Genomic DNA, 20,972 nt, shown 5'->3' with positions numbered 1-20,972 from the left:
CAGCTGATGTGATTTTTTTGGACTTCAGCAAGGCTTTTGACACGGTTTCCCATAGGATCCTACTGGACAAAATGTCCACCATACAGCTAAATAAAAACATCATACGATGGGTGAGCAATTGGCTAACGGGCAGGGCCCAAAGGGTTATGGTAAATGGGGCTGTGTCAGGCTGGCGGGCGGTCACCAGTGGGGTCCCTCAAGGCTCCATTTTAGGGCCGGTACTTTTCAATATTTTTATAAACGATCTGGATGTAGGAATAGAGGGTATTTTGAGCAAGTTTGCTGATGACACCAAACTTGGAGGAGTTGTGGACTCGAATGAGGGTGTAAAGGCCTTGCAGAGGGATCTGGACAGGTTGGAGAGCTGGGCGATCACCAACCGCATGAAGTTCAATAAGAGCAAGTGCCGGGTCCTGCACCTGGGACGGGGAAACCCTGGCTGCACGTACAGACTGGGCGACGAGATGCTGGAGAGCAGCCTAGAAGAGAGGGATCTGGGGGTCGTGGTAGACAGCAAGTTGAATATGAGCCAGCAGTGTGCCCTGGCAGCCAGGAGGGCCAACCGTGTCCTGGGGTGCATCAAGCACGGCATCGCTAGTAGGTCAAGGGAGGTGATTGTCCCGCTCTACTCTGCGCTGGTGCGGCCTCACCTCGAGTACTGTGTGCAGTTCTGGGCACCACAGTATAAAAAGGACATGAAACTGTTGGAAAGTGTCCAGAGGAGGGCTACGAAGATGGTGAAAGGCCTTGAGGGGAAGACGTACGAAGAACGGCTGAGGTCACGGGGCCTGTTCAGCCTGGAGAAGAGGAGGCTGAGGGGGGACCTCATCACTGTCTACAACTTCCTCGCAAGGGGTTGTCAAGAGGCAGGAGACCTTTTCTCCATTAACACTAGTGACAGGACCTGCGGGAACGGGATTAAGCTGAGGCAGGGGAAATTTAGGCTGGACGTCAGGAGGGGGTTCTTCACAGAGAGGGTGGTTGCACACTGGAACAGGCTCCCCAGGGAAGTGGTCACTGCACCGAGCCTGTCTGAATTTAAGAAAAGATTGGACTGTGAACTTAGGCACATGGTCTGAACTTTTGGGTAGACCTGTGCGGTGTCAAGAGTTGGACTTGATGATCCTTAAGGGTCCCTTCCAACTCAGGATATTCTATGATTCTATGATTCTATGACTATAGGACTATGTAAGAAATTTAAATGCTGATATAGCTGTGCAGGTCTTTTAAAAAAAGTGAACAACCACAGAGAAGCTATCTCTGTAGAAAACTTTTGTTGAAGCAAGTGCTCTTAAGCTGCAGTTGTTTGTTACAAGAATCCATTGAACACAGTGAAGACATGCACGTGTGTGTATTTTATATGTTGACAGACACAGAAAAAAGGCTGGGTGATCATTCCTCATGATTTGAGACCTGAATCTGTATGTGTAGAGTATTTTCTTTTCATGTTGGACAAAGTAACCAGTGCATCCTTTATTTTTTATTCAGCTCAGGTTTGGAAACACACAATAACAAGGCATGTTGTTGTTGCAAAGATTTATGCTGTAAAGCATTGAATGTGCTGGCTAACATTTAATAGGTGTCTTTGTTTTTTTGTTTGGTTGGTTTGGTTGTGTTTTTTTTTTTTTTTTGGGGGGGGGGGATGTTTTGTTTTTTACACCTTCAGTGTTGCAATGCTAAGCTTACAAAAAAGTTCATGCAAGCCATTGGTCTTTTTTTCCAAATGTCAGCTTTTTATAAGCTTTCTGACTAGTTCTGCTATTGTCAGATTCCAGGTGTTAGAGAATTACTCATTTATCTTTTTGTAGGAATTGAATTCAGCTTGAATATCCTGCTGTGTGACTGCTATGGAGAAGTAACTTAGGTTACAAAACCAGGTTGTTTCATTTTCTTCTATAGCTGAAGTAACATTCTCTAGCTTTTCTAGCTAGTATACTCTGTGAAACGTATTCTTATACACAATAAGGGGAGCTGTAGGGTGTCGTGTTTCTTCTTTTGTGGATTTTGCAATTAGGCTGAATGACTTTGTTGTTATACCACATTATGTTGCAAATGTTGCATCTTGTTTTAAAAGATGGATTTTGTAACTTGATTTAAGTATATAACCTGAATTAAACATATAATTCCCTTTGGCCTTTGTTCTGCCTCCCACAGTTATACTGAGTAATAAGTACTTTTATACTCCAAATAATTCTTTTGATTTTAAACAAATATATGTCCTGCTGAGTGGTTATAATAGTCTAGCAGAAAAAAATTAGGGATGTAATTATCCATACACACAGAGAAAGGTAAAAAGTCTTTAAAGGATCATTTTAACAAAGAAATGAGAAAGCTGGTTGGCTTTTCAGGGGTTTCAGAATTGCCTGAACTTAGTTGTCATGTCATGCAATGATATTCTCTGTTGGCTAAAGAAATAGAATTCGTACATGTCAAAGTCATGGAGATTGCTTGCTCTTCATCATAGTAATCCATGAGTAGATTAGCTAAGCAGTTAACTTCAGATGGCTCTTGGCCGAATTATTTTTTGAATACTCATAACATTAGGTCACGTCAGCTGGATGTATTCAGGTCTGTTTAAAACGTACTTGAGAAGATAGATAGCTGTATCTGCATGTACGTAGGTAGTTAATTAGGTGGATATATACATCTCAGACACAAAGAGCATCAATTATTAGAACATGTATTCTGATTCTCTGATTCTTAGTTCCAACTGAACACTGTAAAGTTTCTCTTGGAGAATAAGAGGTAGGTCAGTCCTCAATCTTATTTACCTAAATTTGTTACAATGACCACCAGCCCTAAAAACACAAGGTTACCTTTCAGAGATCCTCTCTTAGTCTTTCTGCCTCAGTAAGTGCATAAAAAAGCTAGGGCAGGCTTCTTCAGCACTTGTCAAAACGGAGTAATTCCAGTGAATACAGATGTTGGTAATGTTAGCTGAGGTTCTAATAACATGACCCATATGTGGGCAGAAGCCTTCTTGGGAGCTTACATTTTAAAATAAAGAAGTGCAATACATTTTCATTTTCTTAAGCTGGACGTCACTAGCCTTCTTAGTGAAGAACTTAATGCATTGATCTCATTTCTCTAAAGAATGATCTTTCAGCGAGGTAGTCCTAAAGATAAACTTGAACAGATCTCAGGGAAAGAGGGAAAGAGTCTCCTATACTCTAATTGTTTGAACTACAGGCCAGGTTAGCATTAAGAAATTGTATGAGTGTAACCTAGGTGGACAGTAGTTTTGGTTCAGTCTTGGGAAGATTAAAAAATACATTTTTTTCATTTGTAATTTTTTTTTTTTAAAGTATATGTATATATACACTCTCATCCATAGTCACTGCCATCTGTTTGGCCTCTATTCAAATTATGAATGGAAGTTCATAATTCCTTGAGGCATGATCTCACCAATAACAAAAAATGAGTATACTACGGTAAGAATGTCCCTCTCTAGCTTGCATTGTTTTGTAAGGCTGGGTTAAAGTCTAGGAGGATTGTCACTTCCCTCACATCTGCTGTTCCCTTGTTTTCTGTGGTCGATGGAAATTTCTCCTGGCATGTCTCGTAGTTCTTCCCTGGAAAGAAGGTATTGCTGTCAAAGAAATAATAACTGTCAAAAACCAGTATGTATTGAGTAAATCTGTAGACCTCTGAAAAATCTGCCTTTGGGCTATATAATGCACCAGTAACAAAAAGTAAAAGGCAGTGATGTGAGCCAATAAACAACAACAACAAAAGTCAAAAGAAGTCTCAGAAATGCTGCTGTGAATTGAATGGTAGTGTCACGAGTTGCTGGGTTTGGGTACTAGATCTTTCCTTCCTTTTTTCTTACAGAGAGTTTGTGGGCAGGGTTTGCAAGATAAAAATACGTTCTTAGGAAAGACATTAGTGAGTTTTTCGTATTTTTCTTTTACAATCAGGAGAAAATAAATCAGTTCAGTTGAGCAGGATGACGATATGTCAGACAGTTTTTCTCACCCACTTCTGCATTCCCACAGTTGTGCTTCTGTGTGTCAGAACTATTTTCGTCGTGGGTGCCAAATGTGATGACATTATGAGGGTTTTGTATTCGCGTCTTTGTTAGAGCCTAGTTAATACTAAGATGGTAATATTAATAAGTAAATGTGAAATAGAGTTTTCAGACGTTTCCTGTGGGAGTGAAATTCTACAGTCTGATGTTTTGAGTGCCAGACGTATTTTACACTTTGGAAAATCTGCATGCCATATAGTTCAAAAATACTTCAGATGTAGCATATTTTTATTATTGTCTTTCAGTGTCTTTACATTTACTTAATTCATCACAAAGTGGAAATTTAAGAAACAAAGTTCAAGGAGGCAATGCAGTTATTTTTAGCCATTTTTACCCTGTTTAGTTAGGTTTCTGAAGAACAGAAATAATGGAAACGAATTGCATAGCTTACGATTCTGAAAGGAATATTTACCTGTATTAACCCAAGTAAAATCATTCTTATATACATTGGCTGAATGTAACATCCAAAGTACATACTGGAGTTTTGCATTCACTTATATCATCAAACTAAAGGAATTCGTCTTGGGCTAGGTATTTAGCTTTTACAATACATTGTAAATTTCCTGAAATATTTTGTTAAAATACTAGTGCTGAACAAGACCAAGGCAGAGGAAAAGAGGTAGCCATGGATAAGTAACCACAGAAAAAAAGTTAGAAATTGGATTTGGGATTTCAGTTGTTCTTTCATCTTGATTCCTTCCACAGTTTTTACTGATTTATGTAGCTTTTATACTAGGCCTTAAGGAAATGGTAAACTTTCTAGTGTTTATTTCACCCAAAGGTATGGTCAGTTCTGTCTTTCCTAAAGAATGAGATCATCCTAACAATTTATGTTTGGTTTACACATTGTTAAAGTCTTACGCATCTGTAACTGTATAGGCTTGAACTCACAGAGTTGCTTCTGCATAGGCAGAAGTTGCAACTGTTAACAGAGGCAGACTGATGGATGCAACCTGAGAAATTAGTCCCTAAGTAATCTGTGTTCAAGAAACAAAGGTTGTTCTGTTGCTGTTTCTTTTCTTAATGATTTCTCTACCCAATGTAGAAATGAGCAGACACAAAGGATGATAGTGGAAGCTTTGTTTTTACTTCCATAATGGGATTTCTAGGATAATAGATTCGTACTACAGCTTATTTTAGTGGTTTTAAAAATACTTGCAAAGCTGCATTTACTGCATATGAGTACAGTATGTATTTGAGTGTATTTTGAGGGAGTTTTGTTGCTTGTGAGAGGCCACAGTTGATGGAGTTGAGGTATATGATTTTATTACTTAAAGCAGAGGTAGTTTTAACTTTTAACCTTTTCTCTCCTGGATTAAAGTTCAGATGAAGAGGCAAATATTAAAAAATCTCTGTTCCTGTCCTATGTTTTATTGCCATGCATAGGAGACATTGAGAAAAATCAGTCATGAGTTTAAAGCTAAACAAGGAAATACCAGTTGGTAGGGGTAGAAATCCTGATGACAGTTTCAAGTAGAGGAAATTTGTGTGTTATGCTGTCAGTTTCAGACTGAAATTGGAAGCTGACCATTTAATAGTTTACTGCAAACACTACTGTGTTTGATTTCCCATACCTGTGGAGCTTATCAGAATATATTTATTTATTTATTTATTTATTTATTTATTAACAAGGTATTACAAGGTATACAGGCAAATCCAGTGTGGCGATACCTGCTACTGGATCATTCTGAATTGCAACAGTTTTTCATTTATTTGTACATTCAGTGGTGGTTGAAATAGATGATGATAATGAAAAAAAAGGAATATTTTACTTACAGATTTTAATTAATCTATTTGAAGATTGAAGGTAAAAACCATTTGAGCAACTCAAAGAAAAATAAAACTTCAAAAAGAAATACTAACCTATTATACTATAGCCTCTGTCCATCTAAGACCTTACAGTGTTCATGATGCAAAGTGTAGCAAGTGCTAGTAAAAACAATTCCATCTGGTGTGGTTTAGATTGAACTAAAAATAGTTGATTTTTAGAATTCCACAGAAGTATTTTTAGTCTTATTCTTTTCGTGGTGGTTTGTCACGTGGAGAAGAGCAACTAAAACATTAATGGTTTGACTATGATACTGCAAATTCCTGTTTAGTTCAGGGTAGATTTCCCTGTTTGTCGTGAATATGAGAGTTGAACTATGTTTAACTGGAAATAGTAGTAGCAGTAGTAATTTACCTATGTGCAAAAGATACAAATTCACTTTTCAGTGTATTTATTTTCAGTTTCTCATTTAGTCATTTTGCACTTTACTATAACTCAAATGCCTGTGTATTTAAATTAATACTCTCTGTTTTTCCACATTTCAGGGATACAACCGTACAAAGCCTTACCCTGCAGCCTTCAGTTAAAGATGGTCTTATTATATATGAAGATTCACCACTGGTCAGTAGTAAAATTTGAATTGCATATTTGGAATTGTATAAACAAGTATTTAAATATGCTGGCTTTTCAAATAAGAAAATTCTTGGTGATTTGATTATTTGTATGGAATAGCCAGTAAATGTGGTAACGTTTTATTAACTTTTGCTTTGGTTATGTTTGCCATGTGACAATTGCCAAATAGGACAAGGGTCTCTGAGGTCTGCACATACACAAAATGAATGTGGAAAGTAATTTAGTTAGTGTCAACCCGACACATTCTAACTGGTACAGTGGCATTTCCCTTCTTCTTTTGGAGCATGTAAAAATGCCTCACGCCAGCCTGCAAAGTTGGACTCCAAACAGCTCTTGCAGTTCTTCTTCAGTTCTTTCAGCTTTACGTTGCCAGCCTAGATGCAAACTGCTATGGACTTCTTGTTCAGCACTTCTGCTCTCAGTCAGGCTCCTTGGTAGCCTCCCTAGTGTGATCCTTTCCGTCCATATCCTGAAGAAACACCTACCTTTCTTGTCTCACCTGCTTCCTCTTCTGTCTCTGCTGCCGTTCGGTCATATCTTAGCCCTGTTCTGCCTCCCCTTCTCTCACTGCCACTGGCATCTTGCAACTACTGTCAGAGATACCAGTAATGCACTTTCTCACAGCTATTTTTGGAGGGTTGTGCTGATTTGATTCTTTATCTTCCAGGTAAAAGCAGTGAAGTTTGGACATATTTTGGTAATTGATGAGGCAGACAAGGCACCAACGAATGTTACCTGTATCTTAAAAACCTTAGTAGAAAGTGGAGAAATGGTTTTGTCAGATGGAAGGCGAATTATTGCCAGTAAGTAGATAGAAAACAATTTCATCACTTACAGTAAAAGGTAACGTGTTGCTGTTTTTCAGCAATTACATTGCTAAGTAAAGCCTCAGAGGAGTCCAAATGGAAAAAGTGCTTGATGATAAAAAGGTTAGCAATTAAAGAAATTATGGTGACTTTCTTTTTTCTCTAAAGAACTATTTAAAATAAGAGGTGTCTTTTCTTTTCTTTTTTCCTTTTTCTTTTCTTTTTTTTCTTTTCCTAACTAAAACTGCTTTTGCAGTAACCACAAAGGTTTTATTAAATTAGCATTTTCATGAATGGAATTCTCAGGAATTAAAACAAAAAAAAAGTCCCAACAGTTATAAACTGACCTCTCCACTTCCCACTTCCTATTCACCGTAAGAAATACAGATCTGTTTGACAAAATTATGATCTTGATTATACCCATCTGGATAGTAGGGGTATAACTTGACCAGATCTGGTAGTAAAATGAGACTATGCCTAAGGTTGAATGTTTAAAGGTTTCATCTAGTAAAATACTCTATGTGCTTTTACTATTTAAAGACATCCTGCAAGTCAGGGATACTTCATAATTTGGTGGGGTTTAATTCACAAGAACTGCAAGAACTAAATTTCTTTTTACATTTTTTTCAGAGAAAGGCCCTGTTTAAAATGTCATCTTGAACTTAGTAGACACTGTAGTTTTGGTAATATGTATAGTTTAAATATGAGTGGAGCAATCCATTCAGCACTCATGTGGCACGACATCGGTTTTGCTTGTGATTGTAAGCTGTAGGTGGGCCTATTTTTTAAATAACTGGCTAGTCAGTTTCAGTTATTATTGTAGTTTTGCAGAGGAGATAAAAGGATTCCCAAAGCTCATGTACCAATGGAGACATGTTGGCAGGGAAGAAGAGAAGGCAGTCTGACTCATTCTGGTGAAACAGAGCCTTCAGGCACATGACATCATGTGCCTTTGGCTTCTCACAGATTTATATAATATTCAGGAGGACTTTTGGTCCTGTGTTCCCAGATGGGATAATGTTATACATACATAAAACATATTTTATTAACCCTTTTTCTCGGCATTTTGGTCAAATGAGATATAAACAGCATAGGTGTCTCCCACCCCAAAACTAGTCAATAATAGCTGATGCTTTTTTTTCGTAAGTGAAATAATTTAGTTAAATTTTCATGAAACAAATTATGAAATTTTAGAATGAAACTCAGAACACTCATAGTTTAATGACTTGCTAAGAAGCTGTTGAGCATTTTTAGTAACTATTCTTGTAATTCAAAGAATAATTCTTCTAACTAACTTCTTCTAATTCACTGATAATCACTAAGATTAAATGTACAACTAATGCATTTTATCTCTTTTCTAGATCGTGCTCATGTAGAGGGGAGAGAAAACGTAATAGTAATTCATCCTGATTTTAGAATGATAGTTCTAGCAAATAGACCTGGATTTCCTTTCTTGGGTAATGACTTCTTTGGCACATTAGGTAAGTGATTCATATTAAATGCTGATTGTTAATTAGAATTGATTAATTGAATGACTATCTTTATTTCATTAGATTTCATGGGGACAGAGGTTCCTTATGCATGTTAATGTTTTGTTTTACATAAGATGCTTAGGGTGAGATTACAGAACTTGCCCTGAAGTGAACAACTATACGTGGTCATCTGTGTACAACTAAAATTGTTATATGGGATCAGGACAAACACAGAAAACAGACAGATGAAAAAAAAAAAAAGTTAATTAGCATATATCGTGTACAAATATAGCAACAATATGATCTGTAAGCAGTTGATAGCTGATATTGGTGGTTAACATGATTGCTCAGTGTTTTCTTTCCCATATCAAAAAAGCCACTGGCCAAGTTCTGTCCTCTTCGGTACAAGACAGGGGAGCCTGATGGATAGTACTTTTCTCTCCCTCTAAAGATGGAGGCTATTGTCTTTTATAGTGTTAGTACTATTGCTACCTGCTTCTTAATCTTCATTGGCTTCTCCATACTCATGGCTTTGTATGATAGGCCTTAATAAATATTTGACAAGATGCTGAAATTTCCAGAGTTTTAGGTAATCCTGTCCAAATTTCATGTCAAAGTTTTTCATACCAGCAGCAGTCTTACTTTATAAAAAATAAACAAATAAAAAAAACCTCCAGGTAGTTACTGAAAATCCTGTGTATCAGCAAAGATTCCCCACAGCTTCATCTCACAGCAAAAGAAAGGAAGAATTCATGTTTCCTAAGGGTGAACAATGAACAATTCACTGTTTTTTAGTAAGGTATAGTCCAGTGTTAGTCTAAGTAGGCCTCTGGCAAAGCTTTGGCAGTGTGAATTGCCCTGCAGACTCCACTGCCTAGAATCATTGTCAAAATTATGTGCAGGCACCTTAATCTGCATGTCTTTATCTGTTAGCTCTGGCTGCAAGAAATAATAATGTACTCAAAAAAAAAAAAAAAAAAAAAAAAAAAGACAGGAGCAAGCTTAGTTCTGTGTGATAGCTGTTTGTTTTTCAGATGCAGTTCCCAGTGAATGGGCATTCCATAGCAGAAATCCATTGGCTCTCAATTTCACCAAATTATATTGACCCAAGATGCTTTTATTAGAGCCTATTTCTTTTCCATGACCTAATCTCCCTCCATATATTGACTCTTTAAACCCTGTTTTGTGTGATTGTTAAATGACTCTTTACAGATACCCTCAATTTTATAGATTATATGATTGGGACCAATGTAATGCAAATGTATGTGGAAGACAGATTGCCATATTTCTTACAGTACTTCAAGGTAGGCAGAGAGGAAAAGACAAATCCAGTATTTCCTCTAGACCTCACAACATTATAGTATTCCTGAATGTAAAGATTTCCCTGCATGCTGTGGTGTTTTGAGGGTGTTCACAAACTGGTCCCATTCAACCTGTATTACTCTTTCTTTAGACGTTTCTTTCCTTTTTTTTTTTTATTCTGTTCTGCTTTCAATTTGTGTTTCTTCTAAAAGTTAATTTCTCCCTTGTGATCACCTTCATTAAATAGTAGGAGAGATCTCTATATTTCTTGGAATCTCAGTGTTCTTTATAGCAAGTTCATCCTTCACTTTTTTCCAAATGTTTTTTGTCTTATTTTATTCTGTTTTAACAAGCAGGTATTCAGCATCCTCTTGATATGTTGCCTTTCCATTTATGGTTCTTTATGAATTTTATAGGAGCTGTTTTGATTCTGTCCTTTATAAACTATTTAAACGTATGCTTTTTTTCTTTTAGGGGATATTTTTAGTTGCCATGCTGTTGATAATCCCAAGCCACAGTCTGAACTTGCTATGCTCAGACAATATGGTCCTGATGTTCCTGAGCCAATTCTTCAGAAACTGGTAGCTGCTTTTGGAGAACTAAGGAGTTTAGCTGACCAAGGAATTATTAATTATCCCTATTCAACTAGAGAAGTTGTGAATATTGTAAAGCATTTACAGGTACAGTACATCAGATCTTACTGACTTTTAGGATTTTAATACTTGTAGGCTTTAGAAAAATATGCCATTACTGTTCATTAATTTCTATTTAATTTTTAAGAAAAGTTTTGCATTTTGAAGTAATAATAGCATTCAGGTGTTCAGGGTAAATGTATACAAGCAAATATTTTTTCTGTGTGATTATTTGTAGATATACAAAAAATCTGTGTTTCTGTTATTCAACAATGTTTGATGTGAGGAAAATGTTCAAGTGAATACAGTATGCAACTTCATAATAGCCTACATTATAAAATTACCTATTCAGCATAGTATACTTCAAGAAAAATGCAGCTGTTGACTTGCTATGCTGCTATGGAATTTTTGGTTTTAATAATTTCCCAGGGCAAAACAATACCCTGTCGCACAACAGGAATATAACACAAATGGAATTTGTCTAAAGAAAATGTTGCCTGGATAATGACTTAGCAAACAGGTACATAGGAACCATGATTGCTTCCTACACACACTTTTAAGTGCAAAATCATAACTTCTTATGTAATGATGTTTTTTTTTAAGTTTATGGTAGATTCTGACTTGTATCTTTATAAATTGAAGGATAGTTTTTATCTGAAGTATTTGAAATGTAAAATATCTTAATGATCTTTTAAATAGTAATGCTTTTATTTTCTGTTTATAATCATAAAGTAGATAAATTATCAATTTATGGAGTATTTCTTGAATTACTAAATAGCAGATTTAAAAAAGCTTAGTGGAAAAATTAATGTATTTAGTACAATTAGAAAATAATTTCTCCTAAATTCTTCAACCTCCTGTTTCTGTGTTTAACATTGGTAAAACAGTGTTGAATGATGATTTTGTATATTTGTTAACAACGTACAGAGAAGACTGAGGTACTTGACAACTTTTTTTGCCTCAGTCTTTACTCACAAGTACTCTAGCCACTCTACCAAACTCTCAAAATTCAAAGGCAGAAACTGGCAGAATGAAGAACCCACTGTAGGAAAAGATCAGGTTTGAGGCCATCTAAGGAGCCTGAAGGTGGACAAGTCCGTGGGATCTAATGAGGTTCATCCAAGGGTCCTGAGGGAACTGGCAGATGAAACTGCTAAGCCGCTACTTGTCATAGCGAAAATTTGTGGCAGTCCATTTTCCAGTGACTAGAAAATGGGAAGCATAACCCCTACTATTAAAAAGGCAAAAAAGGAAGACCCTGGAAACTACAGGTCAGTCAGTCTCACCTCTGTGCCTGGCAAGATCATGGAGCAGGTCCTCTTGGAAACTGCTAAGACATGGAGAATGGAGATGATTGGTGAAAGAAAGTATGGCTTCACTAAGGGCAAAATGTACTTGACAAGTCTGGTAGTCTTCTACAGTGGGGTTACATTATTGGTGGATGAGCAATTGATGTCTGCCTGGACTTATGCAAAGCATTTGATACTGTCTCACACAGCATTCTTGTCACTAAGATGAACAGGCATAGATTTGATGGATGGACCACTTGTTGGATAAGGAATTAGATGGATGGTTCTACTCAAAGAGTTGCAGTCAACAGCTCAGTGTCAAGGTGGAGATCAGTGATAAGTCTTCAGGAAAGAAAATCATTACTCAGAAGGTGGTGAGACACTGGAACAGGTAGCCCAGAGAAGGTGTGGATGCCCCATCCCAGGAGGTGTTTAAGGCCACATTGGCTAGGGTTTTAGGCAACCTTATCTAGTCGAAAATGCCCCTGCCCATGGCAGGGGGTTGGAACTAGATGATCCTTAAGGTCCCTTTGAACCTAAATCCTTCCATGATTCTACGGTATTCATACACATTTCCCCATATATACAGACATTTAGATCCTGGAGCTTAGAAATGGTACTTTTAAAAATCTTCAGTCCATTTCAATTTCTGGGGAGAAGAGATTTTTGTCTTGTCTCATGTCTAGGGTTCAGTGAGGTCTTGAGACAAAGTAAACTGATTCACTGTGTATTACTAATACCATAGTAGCTATCTTTATAAATTTGTACAAAGGATTAACAAAATTCAAACCAAAAAGTTGAATAATCCATCCAAATAACTGTGTAAGCAAAATACTTTATTAGGATCCAATAGCAATTGATAGGTATTTGCTTACTAAACCGACAGGAACATGTACCATGTTAGAAATACTGCTTATGTCTTTAAATGCAGAGTTACATTTGAAATGGAAGTGGAAAACCTAGTCTTGAGAAACAATTCCCGTGCTGCTGAAAAGCTGACGTTTTAGGTTTTTTGATAAATGAGCTCCCCTCTGTTGCATGCTTTGGCAGTTCCTTCCTTCCTTCCCTCCTTCCTCCTTCCTTCTTTCATCTTCTGTCTCCAGATAATCTAAGGTTGCACTGTATTCTGTTACCAACTGATGCTGAAACATGAAGACTTAATTCTTTTTTTTTTCTTTGGGTGTGAACAGCATACAGTTGAAGACCAGAGCTGCACTGCTGGTTGTCTTAAGGCCAATTACTCTCTGCTTCCATCTCCTTCACTTACATAGATTAATGTGGTCACTTCAAACTGGGCATTGGGCACGGATCACTGGGGAAGTTTCCTGTCTGCTGGTTTTTACCTCTTTCAAGGTCAAGTTTAAATATCCAAATAAATCCCCAACATGCAGCTTTGGTTCCTTCTGTAGCATTTGTTTTCAAGATCCCAGTCTCTTTGAAAGGATGCAACATTTTGTTTACTGTCACTTGTTTTTCAGTCTGAATAATAAAAAGGCTGGGAGTAGCCAAATGTAAACAATGAATATAAACATAATGGTTATTCCAAAGTAAGAAGCTGTTAGGTCTTCAGGTAGAGAAGAGAGAGGAAGGAGGGAAATGAGTCAATGAAATCGCTGGTCCTTAGGAAGGAAGGAGGGAAGTTAGTCATGATGTTAAACAGTTTCCCTTCAAGCAGTTCCACAGCCCCACTCTCTTTTTACTGTTGTGTTGGTTCCTTTCACATAATGTTAGTGTTTTCTGCATCTGCAAAACAGAGCTGGATGTTTCAGAGAAAAAATTGCTGGTGATTATTGTTATCTGAGAGAGCATCTTAGCATTAGGGCTAGTCAATTAAGAGAATATTCTGATTAACACCAACACGTAATTATTATGCTAATCTCTCCATTCTGATTAATTGTGGTCTTCAACATACAGCATTTTGTCTACAGCGTAGTTGCAAGGGCACCTTCCCATAATGATTACGCAAACAGGGAACTTATAGCAAATTAGTAGTAGCTTAGGCATTGCATTCAGAGTTAAGTTGCCTCTGTATTAACTTTTTCTTAAGAATAGGGGTGGGTTTTTTTAGATACCAAACTAATTTGAAGACATGTAATTGCAGACATGAAGAAGTTGGTTGTCTGCAGCTGCCTGACTTGCCATTGTATCTATTTCTTCCTGCTGATTGTGTAGAGAATTTGGGTCTTGCAGCTCTAGATAGCAACCAGCCTTAATATATTTTGCCTCATTCACCTGTAATTGTCAGCTTGTGTCAAATGTCAGAAGTACTTATGCTACCAGTGGCTTATGGGCAAACCCAGAAGCTCTGAGTTTACTCCATATGCTGCCCATAAGCACTGGTGTTGTATGCTGTGGCTGTTTCTGGGCTATCTAAGCTTTCACTAAATCTGTTTTATGTTGTTTTACAGAGTCCAGCATCACCCAGTGTCCCTGGTAGACATTGGTCAGGCAACATCCCAATCCATCCATTTAGTCCAAATAAAATGGAAATGGGTTTTCTACTAAGATTTTTCTCAATTTAATATATTTTTTGGACTTCTTCTGATCTGCCTTCTTTCTTGTTTGTATCTGAGGTTGCTTTCTATTAGGAGGCACTAGAATAACAGTTTTGGAGCAGTAGATGTCCAAGGTACCTTCTGGCCCTGAAGCCTACTAATCATCTGGTTTTTAGACCTCTCCAGTAAGCTTTTGTACTAAGATAGTAGGTGCTTAGTATCTTTTTTTATTCATCTAATCTCAAATGGAAACTAGGCTTATCAAATCATTTTTTATCCTTTTCTTTCCTTGATGCCCTACACACACACACCAATAACCTTTTATCCTTTTGGCCAACCACAGAGAATCTCAGTTACCAGTTTTCAAAGATAATGAGGTTTCTGCTGATTTAATCAGAATCAGTAGCTATATGACAATGAGGAACAGACTGAAATTAGTGTCCCTTCCCTGTGAATGAAAAGGCAGGGAACAGTTGCTTGGCAGTAGATGATGCCCACCAAACACATGAGCACTGGTTAATCAATTAGCATGGATGTTGCTCAGGATGAGCCATAAATGTGTTGCTTCGTGTCCCGCTGACAGGACAAATGAGGAGACACAGGCAGAGCTGGCAGCATTCAGTGAAAAGGCACTGGGATGCAGGAAGAAGCCAAGGGCATGGAGGAATTAGTAGGGGGAGATCTGTTGGTGGCATGGGAGCAGGATGGGCCTTTAGGGTGTTGATGGCAGCACGGGTATCTGAAGTCACTGGAATACATGCAGAGGTGAATGGTAGTGGAAACACGAGGTAGACATCTAAAAAAATAATAATTTGGACTCATTATAAGACTATAATCTGGATCTGCTATCTGGACTATAACATACCAGGCGGATTGTTGCTTTCTTTTTGTAGAATCATTAAGGTTGGAAAAGACCTCCAAGATCAATTAGTCCAACCATCCCTCTACTACCAATGTCACCCGTGTCCCTAAGCACCACGTCCAACCTTTCCTTGAACACCCCCAGGGGCAGTGACGCCACCACTTCCCTGGGCATCCCATTCCAATCCCTAACCACTCTTTCAAAGCATAATGGTAGAAGTACTGTAGACCTTAACATGTACAGAATAATGTAAGATTCCCTGTTTGTAGCAGCAAACTACTTTTTTCTTGACACCATTTAAGCAGACTATAGCAAAGTCATGGCAAGTTAGAGCTGTAAAAATTGGATTTTTCAACTAGTCAAGTTCTGTCATAATTTTGTATCAAAAGCATAACATTAAAAATAATTTTTTAAAAGTTAGACATAAAAACTATTTTACTTACTATTTTGAGAAAGAGACAAAAATCTAAACTGTGAAAATACTGTAAGGTACACACAGAGGTTTTACGTGTAAGGGAAAGAATCAATGAATAAGAACCAGACAGACTGATGAGATGTCAATATTTTCTGCAGTAATCTGGTTTTAAAAATCAATAGAAACCAAATGTTTTCTTTAAATGTTCAACTCAAATGTTCAAACTTTTTTTTTCTAAGTGAACTGTTACTGCCTTTCTTTGGTAATCAGTTATCCAGGCAGTTATTAAAAAGGGGTTGAGTTTGTTCTGATTGAAAGAGGAGAGTTGCAATTTTTTAATAACTGAAGTAGAGGGCCTTTTGACAAGTGCTTGTGTTCAGAACAGGTTTCTTTGGCAGCAGCAATCAGTCGTACCTGAGGAAATAAAATTTATGTGATGTCCTACTGTTACAATAGGCACAAAAGTGTTGGTTTAATTCATTGAGGAGGTATTGAAGTCAGAAGTTACCCAGTGATTCAGAGAAACACAGAAATAGTTGGAGACTACTAGTGAAAACCAGGTAGTATTTGAGGCACTTCCCCAAGGTTTCATCAGTATCTAGTGCAGGGCAGGTAAAAGAGGATGTTGTGAGTAAACAAGCTAGCTTGGTGCAAGTTTCGTGGTTGTACTATGCAGTGAGAAAGGAAGAACACAGAAACTGTGGTATTCATCATAATAAATGTCCTAAAATAATTCCATAAGGAAAGGTTTTGGTTATACAGAATATGCACAGTTGTGGACATTTTCTTCTTACCAAAAAGAAGATACTTTAAAACAAATGAGACGGGGTTCTGCACACTGAGTATTAAGTAGCTTTACATGGTTTTAAATTTAACTCTCTGATGTACATTTTTATAAGCCGATATAAGGCTTTTTTTGTGCAATGATGTCTACCTGGACTTGAATATTAAGCTTACATTACAGAATATAGTACTTTCAGTACTAAGCATTGTAAAAACCTTTTTAAGTTACATAAAGAAAAGATACATTTCTCTGACACAAGTTGAATCATTTTCTTCAAGGCTTTTTTTTTTTTTTACCAGCCATTACTCACTGATAGGAAAAAAACAGTGAAGACTTCAGGTCCATAAAATGCTTCTTCACATATTTATGTTCCACACAGTAACTGTGGTATACTGAGAAGGGGGGATCCAGGTCCTTATCTTAAACATACAGTATTTGAATGAAAGGCATATGAAGAAAAAGTGACTTCTGCCCAACACCAAAAAATAAAGCAGCTAGGTGGTAAAGTTTTAGGATCTATAGCAGTTTGAGTGGTTTTTTGTTTGGTTGGTTGGTTGGTTTTTAATTCTTTTTATTTGATTGACTTCATTTACATTTTACAAGACTATTTAAAGGGAGTATGTGTGTGCTTTAAGAGTTCCAGGGCAAATCAAAAGACAAGGGGAGCTTCTTCCTTTCTTTTCTTTTTTTCCTTTCTTCTTTTCAACTTACTCCTACTACATGAGTTTAGTTGACTTTCTTACTGGCATCCAGGTCTTGGTGGGAAATGAGTGTCAGGAAGGCACTTTCCTCCTGCAGAACAGCGATAATGAAAAGGTCTGCGGCACAATTCTGAAATCTGGAGGAGCAAACAATAGCACCAGTTAGCACTTTCTTTTTTGGAAATACTAATTAAAGTTTGATAAACCTTTTTTCTTTATGTATATGGCTCATGATAGGTAGTATTTTTTACCAGTTAAAAAAAAAAAGAAGTATCTCATAAGTGGATTTCTGTTTCCATTAAAGCCCATCACGACCTAAACCCATATTTAGTAAGAAAGCAATATATCTTCTGTTTTTTTATATTCAACATTAAGAATCAGAATTCTTAACTGAATTGTATAGTTGAGTACATGAATATATGTATTTGTGTCAGATCTTCCTACGTAGCAGAAAGTAGTTCCAAATTTTAAAAATACATTATGTATTTTATCATATAGCTCAGTGATAACGCCACCTTGTTACGTGTATAACAGAACTGATTCTACAAAACATGAATGAATGTGATTATTTAACTAATTGTCTCCTATTTGTTTGTTTTACTCAGTGTTAGTGTCAATGACTTCATTCTGACTTGAATTAATCTACCTTCTTTATTCCAGATTTTTTTTCAATTTACTTGAGCATTTGTCTAAGTCGAGCAAAGTTTCTGTTAGAACTATTAACTTTAAAATTCATTTATTTCCTGTAGCTTAACAGAGATATTCAGTAAAATAAATCTGGGGACTTTTGTTTCTTAACAGAAATTCCCAAATGAAGGACTGGCGAATGTTGTTCGAAATGTTTTTGACTTCGACTCCTACAACAATGAAATGCGTGAAATTTTAATCAGCACTTTGCACAAATATGGAATACCTATTGGAGCAAAACCGACCAATGTACTGCTGGCCAAGGAGTAAGAGTAAAATAAGATCTATTTTAAGAAGACGTGTCTCTCATGATCACTTTTTATAGTGCATTATCTTGCTGCTAACTGATTTTAAATCAACCTGGAATACTTGAAGTCAATACTCCTCTGGTTCAACTTATATTCCTACAACAATTTAGATTACTTTATAATAGAGTATTTGCTTATTACTAATATTTAATCTTTACTTAATGTCCATGCACATAATGATAGTTTGTATGATAAAGATATATATTAATAAAGGGAAATACTTGTTTCTTCCTCTGTGTTTTTAATTGAATTGCAACACGTTTCTGTCCTGTTACTTACCACTTAAATCAATATCAAAAGAAATAAATTGTCATCAGCATTAGTGGGATTTTATCTTTGATACTCACAAAAGGCTCTACAAAAATACTTCTGTAGAATAGAGCAGTGTATGTAATTAAGCATATAAACCAAGAATCATTCATGTGTCTGTGTATCACTATTATTCTTTAATTACATTGATAACTGACATGTTACACCATATGGTTTTCAGAGGTTAGAATCAAAATAGCTATTTTTAAGAATAAATTGTGAAATGAAAACAGATTTAACTCATTCTTATAGTTCATAGACATGTTTAAGTAGGTCGTATTGAAAAGCAGTTAGAGAACTTACTGTGGCTTGAACTCTCATGTGATTTGTTCATGGAGAAACAAATATTTCCCTTTCATGAAGAAAGCTTTATGGATTTATGGTAAATTGAGTTTGCCATGGGACATACTACTTTTATATTTGCTAAGGAGGCACTGATTCTTAGGACATGATGTCTTGATATTAGGTGTCTGTGTAGGTTTCTTCTACTGGTGCACCGCTGTTATCCTGTCTAACATCCTACATATAACTATTAAATTAAACTGGCAGTGTAATGACTGTGGTGTACCTTTTCGTTCAGATGACAGAAGAATTACATGCCTAGGGAACTGATGGTTGAACAACTACGGTGTCTATCAAACTGACAGTACACACTTGAAACTTTCTGTAGTTTCTTTGCTAAAAGTCACTTGGTAATTTCTGTTTCAACGAATTATGTTTGTCATAGTTCTTGAGAAATTTGCACTTTATATAATTTTTATATAATTTTTAAAAGTACTGGGTGTGGGTTTACATGGGCGGTACAGAGAGAATTCTCTAGCAATGAGGAAATAAGAGACTTAGGAAACAAGAGAGAGACTGCTGTTATTGGGGACTATTCAGTCTAGAAGTGCAAAGGTAGAAGAATTAGATCATCTTGATTTAGGGATAATCACCTGATCATTTTGGATCTGTCACTGAGGTTTTATGTGACAGGTTACACCAAGACCTATGAGAACCCCATAACATGCTCATCAAAAACTCTTTCAGTGACAGCCATGGGAACATACTGTGTACACTGAAAGCCCAAATTAGGGAGAAACTACAGGAACAGTTCACAAGCAATTGATAAAAGCAAGTCTTTTTCTAGATCTCACAGTGCAAGACAGAGCCTAGGCTGACACCTGACTCTTGTGATCCTGAGATCTTGGTCTCAAAAGCTCACCTACATCCCTGACATCTGGAAGTTCAGATTATCCTGCTTCTCTCTGCCATAATAACGTTGCTGTTGGTTGTGAGATAAAAACCTGTGGAGCTTTTGAGCCACAGGTGGATCACCCTGAATTACAGACACATCTTTCGGGAATGGTTTAGGAATGGCTGATTCTGCCTTGGGGTAAAAGAACATTGTGGTAATGTCTCCAAATCTCTTCGAGCCCAAATTGCACGATCCTGTGATGGACACATTGAGGTACTTCAATACAATATTTGGACCATGTCAGAAAAGGGACTTTCCCAAGCTGCTACATGTTTAGAACTAGAGTACAGGTGTCCTTTATATTATTTTGCAGGATTTGGGAAGTAGGATAATGGTGCTAATCTAGTCCAGCTCACTTCATAAAAGGTGCAAGTTAATCTAAAACCTTCTTATCTGATTTTTCCCTTGATTCATGTCAAAACTTTCAGAGATGGAGTTCTGTAAGCTCCCTAAGCAAGTCAGCCTTCTTCCTAAAATCCTTGCTATTAGAAAGCCATCTCAAAGCTAGACACATCCACTTCTCTCAGTCTTCCCATTTTTAACCTCTGGTGGTTTTTCTTTTATGTTTGCTTTATTCCCACGTGCACTTGGTTCATGTCTGTCTTTAAACATGGTGTGTGAAAACAAGCAGGTTACTTTCTGCTGGAGCTGAGTGGAGTTGTAGGAGAATATAGAATATAGGGATGTGTTTCATGCAGCAGTTCATTTTAAAAATTCCAATGTTTGCATTTCTTGCAACTTTTAACTTATGTCTGTTTTTTCAACGCTAACCTTTGGGTCCTTTCTGCAGAACCCTGCACTCACCCCTTACCTGTTTTGCGATTGATCTCCTTCATACTTAGACTTTCTTAATATATTGTATTTAATGTAAAATTAAGTAACAAGTTTTGCAATACAAAAGCATTTCCAGAGATCTAGGACATGAAAAATCATTATTGCAAAGTCACAGTTAATCCAGAGGAGGTTTAGATTGTATACTAGGAAGAATTTCTTCATGGAGTGGTTGGCCAAGCATTGGAATGGGCTGCCCAGGGAAGTGGTGGAGTCCTCATCCCTGGAGATATTTAAGAGATGTATGAGTGTAGCACTAAAGGATATGTTTTAGTGATGTAGGTCAAGTTGATGGTTGAACATCGTGATCTTGAAGGCGTTTTCCAACCTAGATGATTGTATGACTATACTGAAGTACTGACTATTATGCAGGTACTCTGGCATGCATTAACGTTTCTATTGGATCCAACAATT

At 36.9% G+C, this 20,972-nt stretch overlaps 1 protein-coding gene across 1 annotated transcript in view; it reads left to right on the top strand.

Annotated features, from left to right (window-relative positions):
* VWA8 (von Willebrand factor A domain containing 8) overlaps window positions 1-20,972 on the top strand; it is a 192,823-nt gene that overhangs the window by 95,491 nt on the left and 76,360 nt on the right. Inside the window, exons 22-26 of the mRNA XM_032186011.1 lie at window positions 6,341-6,416; window positions 7,096-7,231; window positions 8,596-8,715; window positions 10,483-10,688; window positions 17,988-18,139. Of these exons, the coding sequence (XP_032041902.1) occupies window positions 6,341-6,416; window positions 7,096-7,231; window positions 8,596-8,715; window positions 10,483-10,688; window positions 17,988-18,139 (690 nt within the window). The remainder of the gene's footprint in view (window positions 1-6,340; window positions 6,417-7,095; window positions 7,232-8,595; window positions 8,716-10,482; window positions 10,689-17,987; window positions 18,140-20,972) is intronic.

This window comes from Aythya fuligula, chromosome 1 (genome assembly GCF_009819795.1).
Source record: "Aythya fuligula isolate bAytFul2 chromosome 1, bAytFul2.pri, whole genome shotgun sequence".
Lineage (NCBI taxonomy): Eukaryota > Metazoa > Chordata > Aves > Anseriformes > Anatidae > Aythya > Aythya fuligula.
The sequence above is the reverse complement of the archived record's forward strand: the minus strand, read 5'-3'. Positions and strand labels throughout refer to the sequence as shown.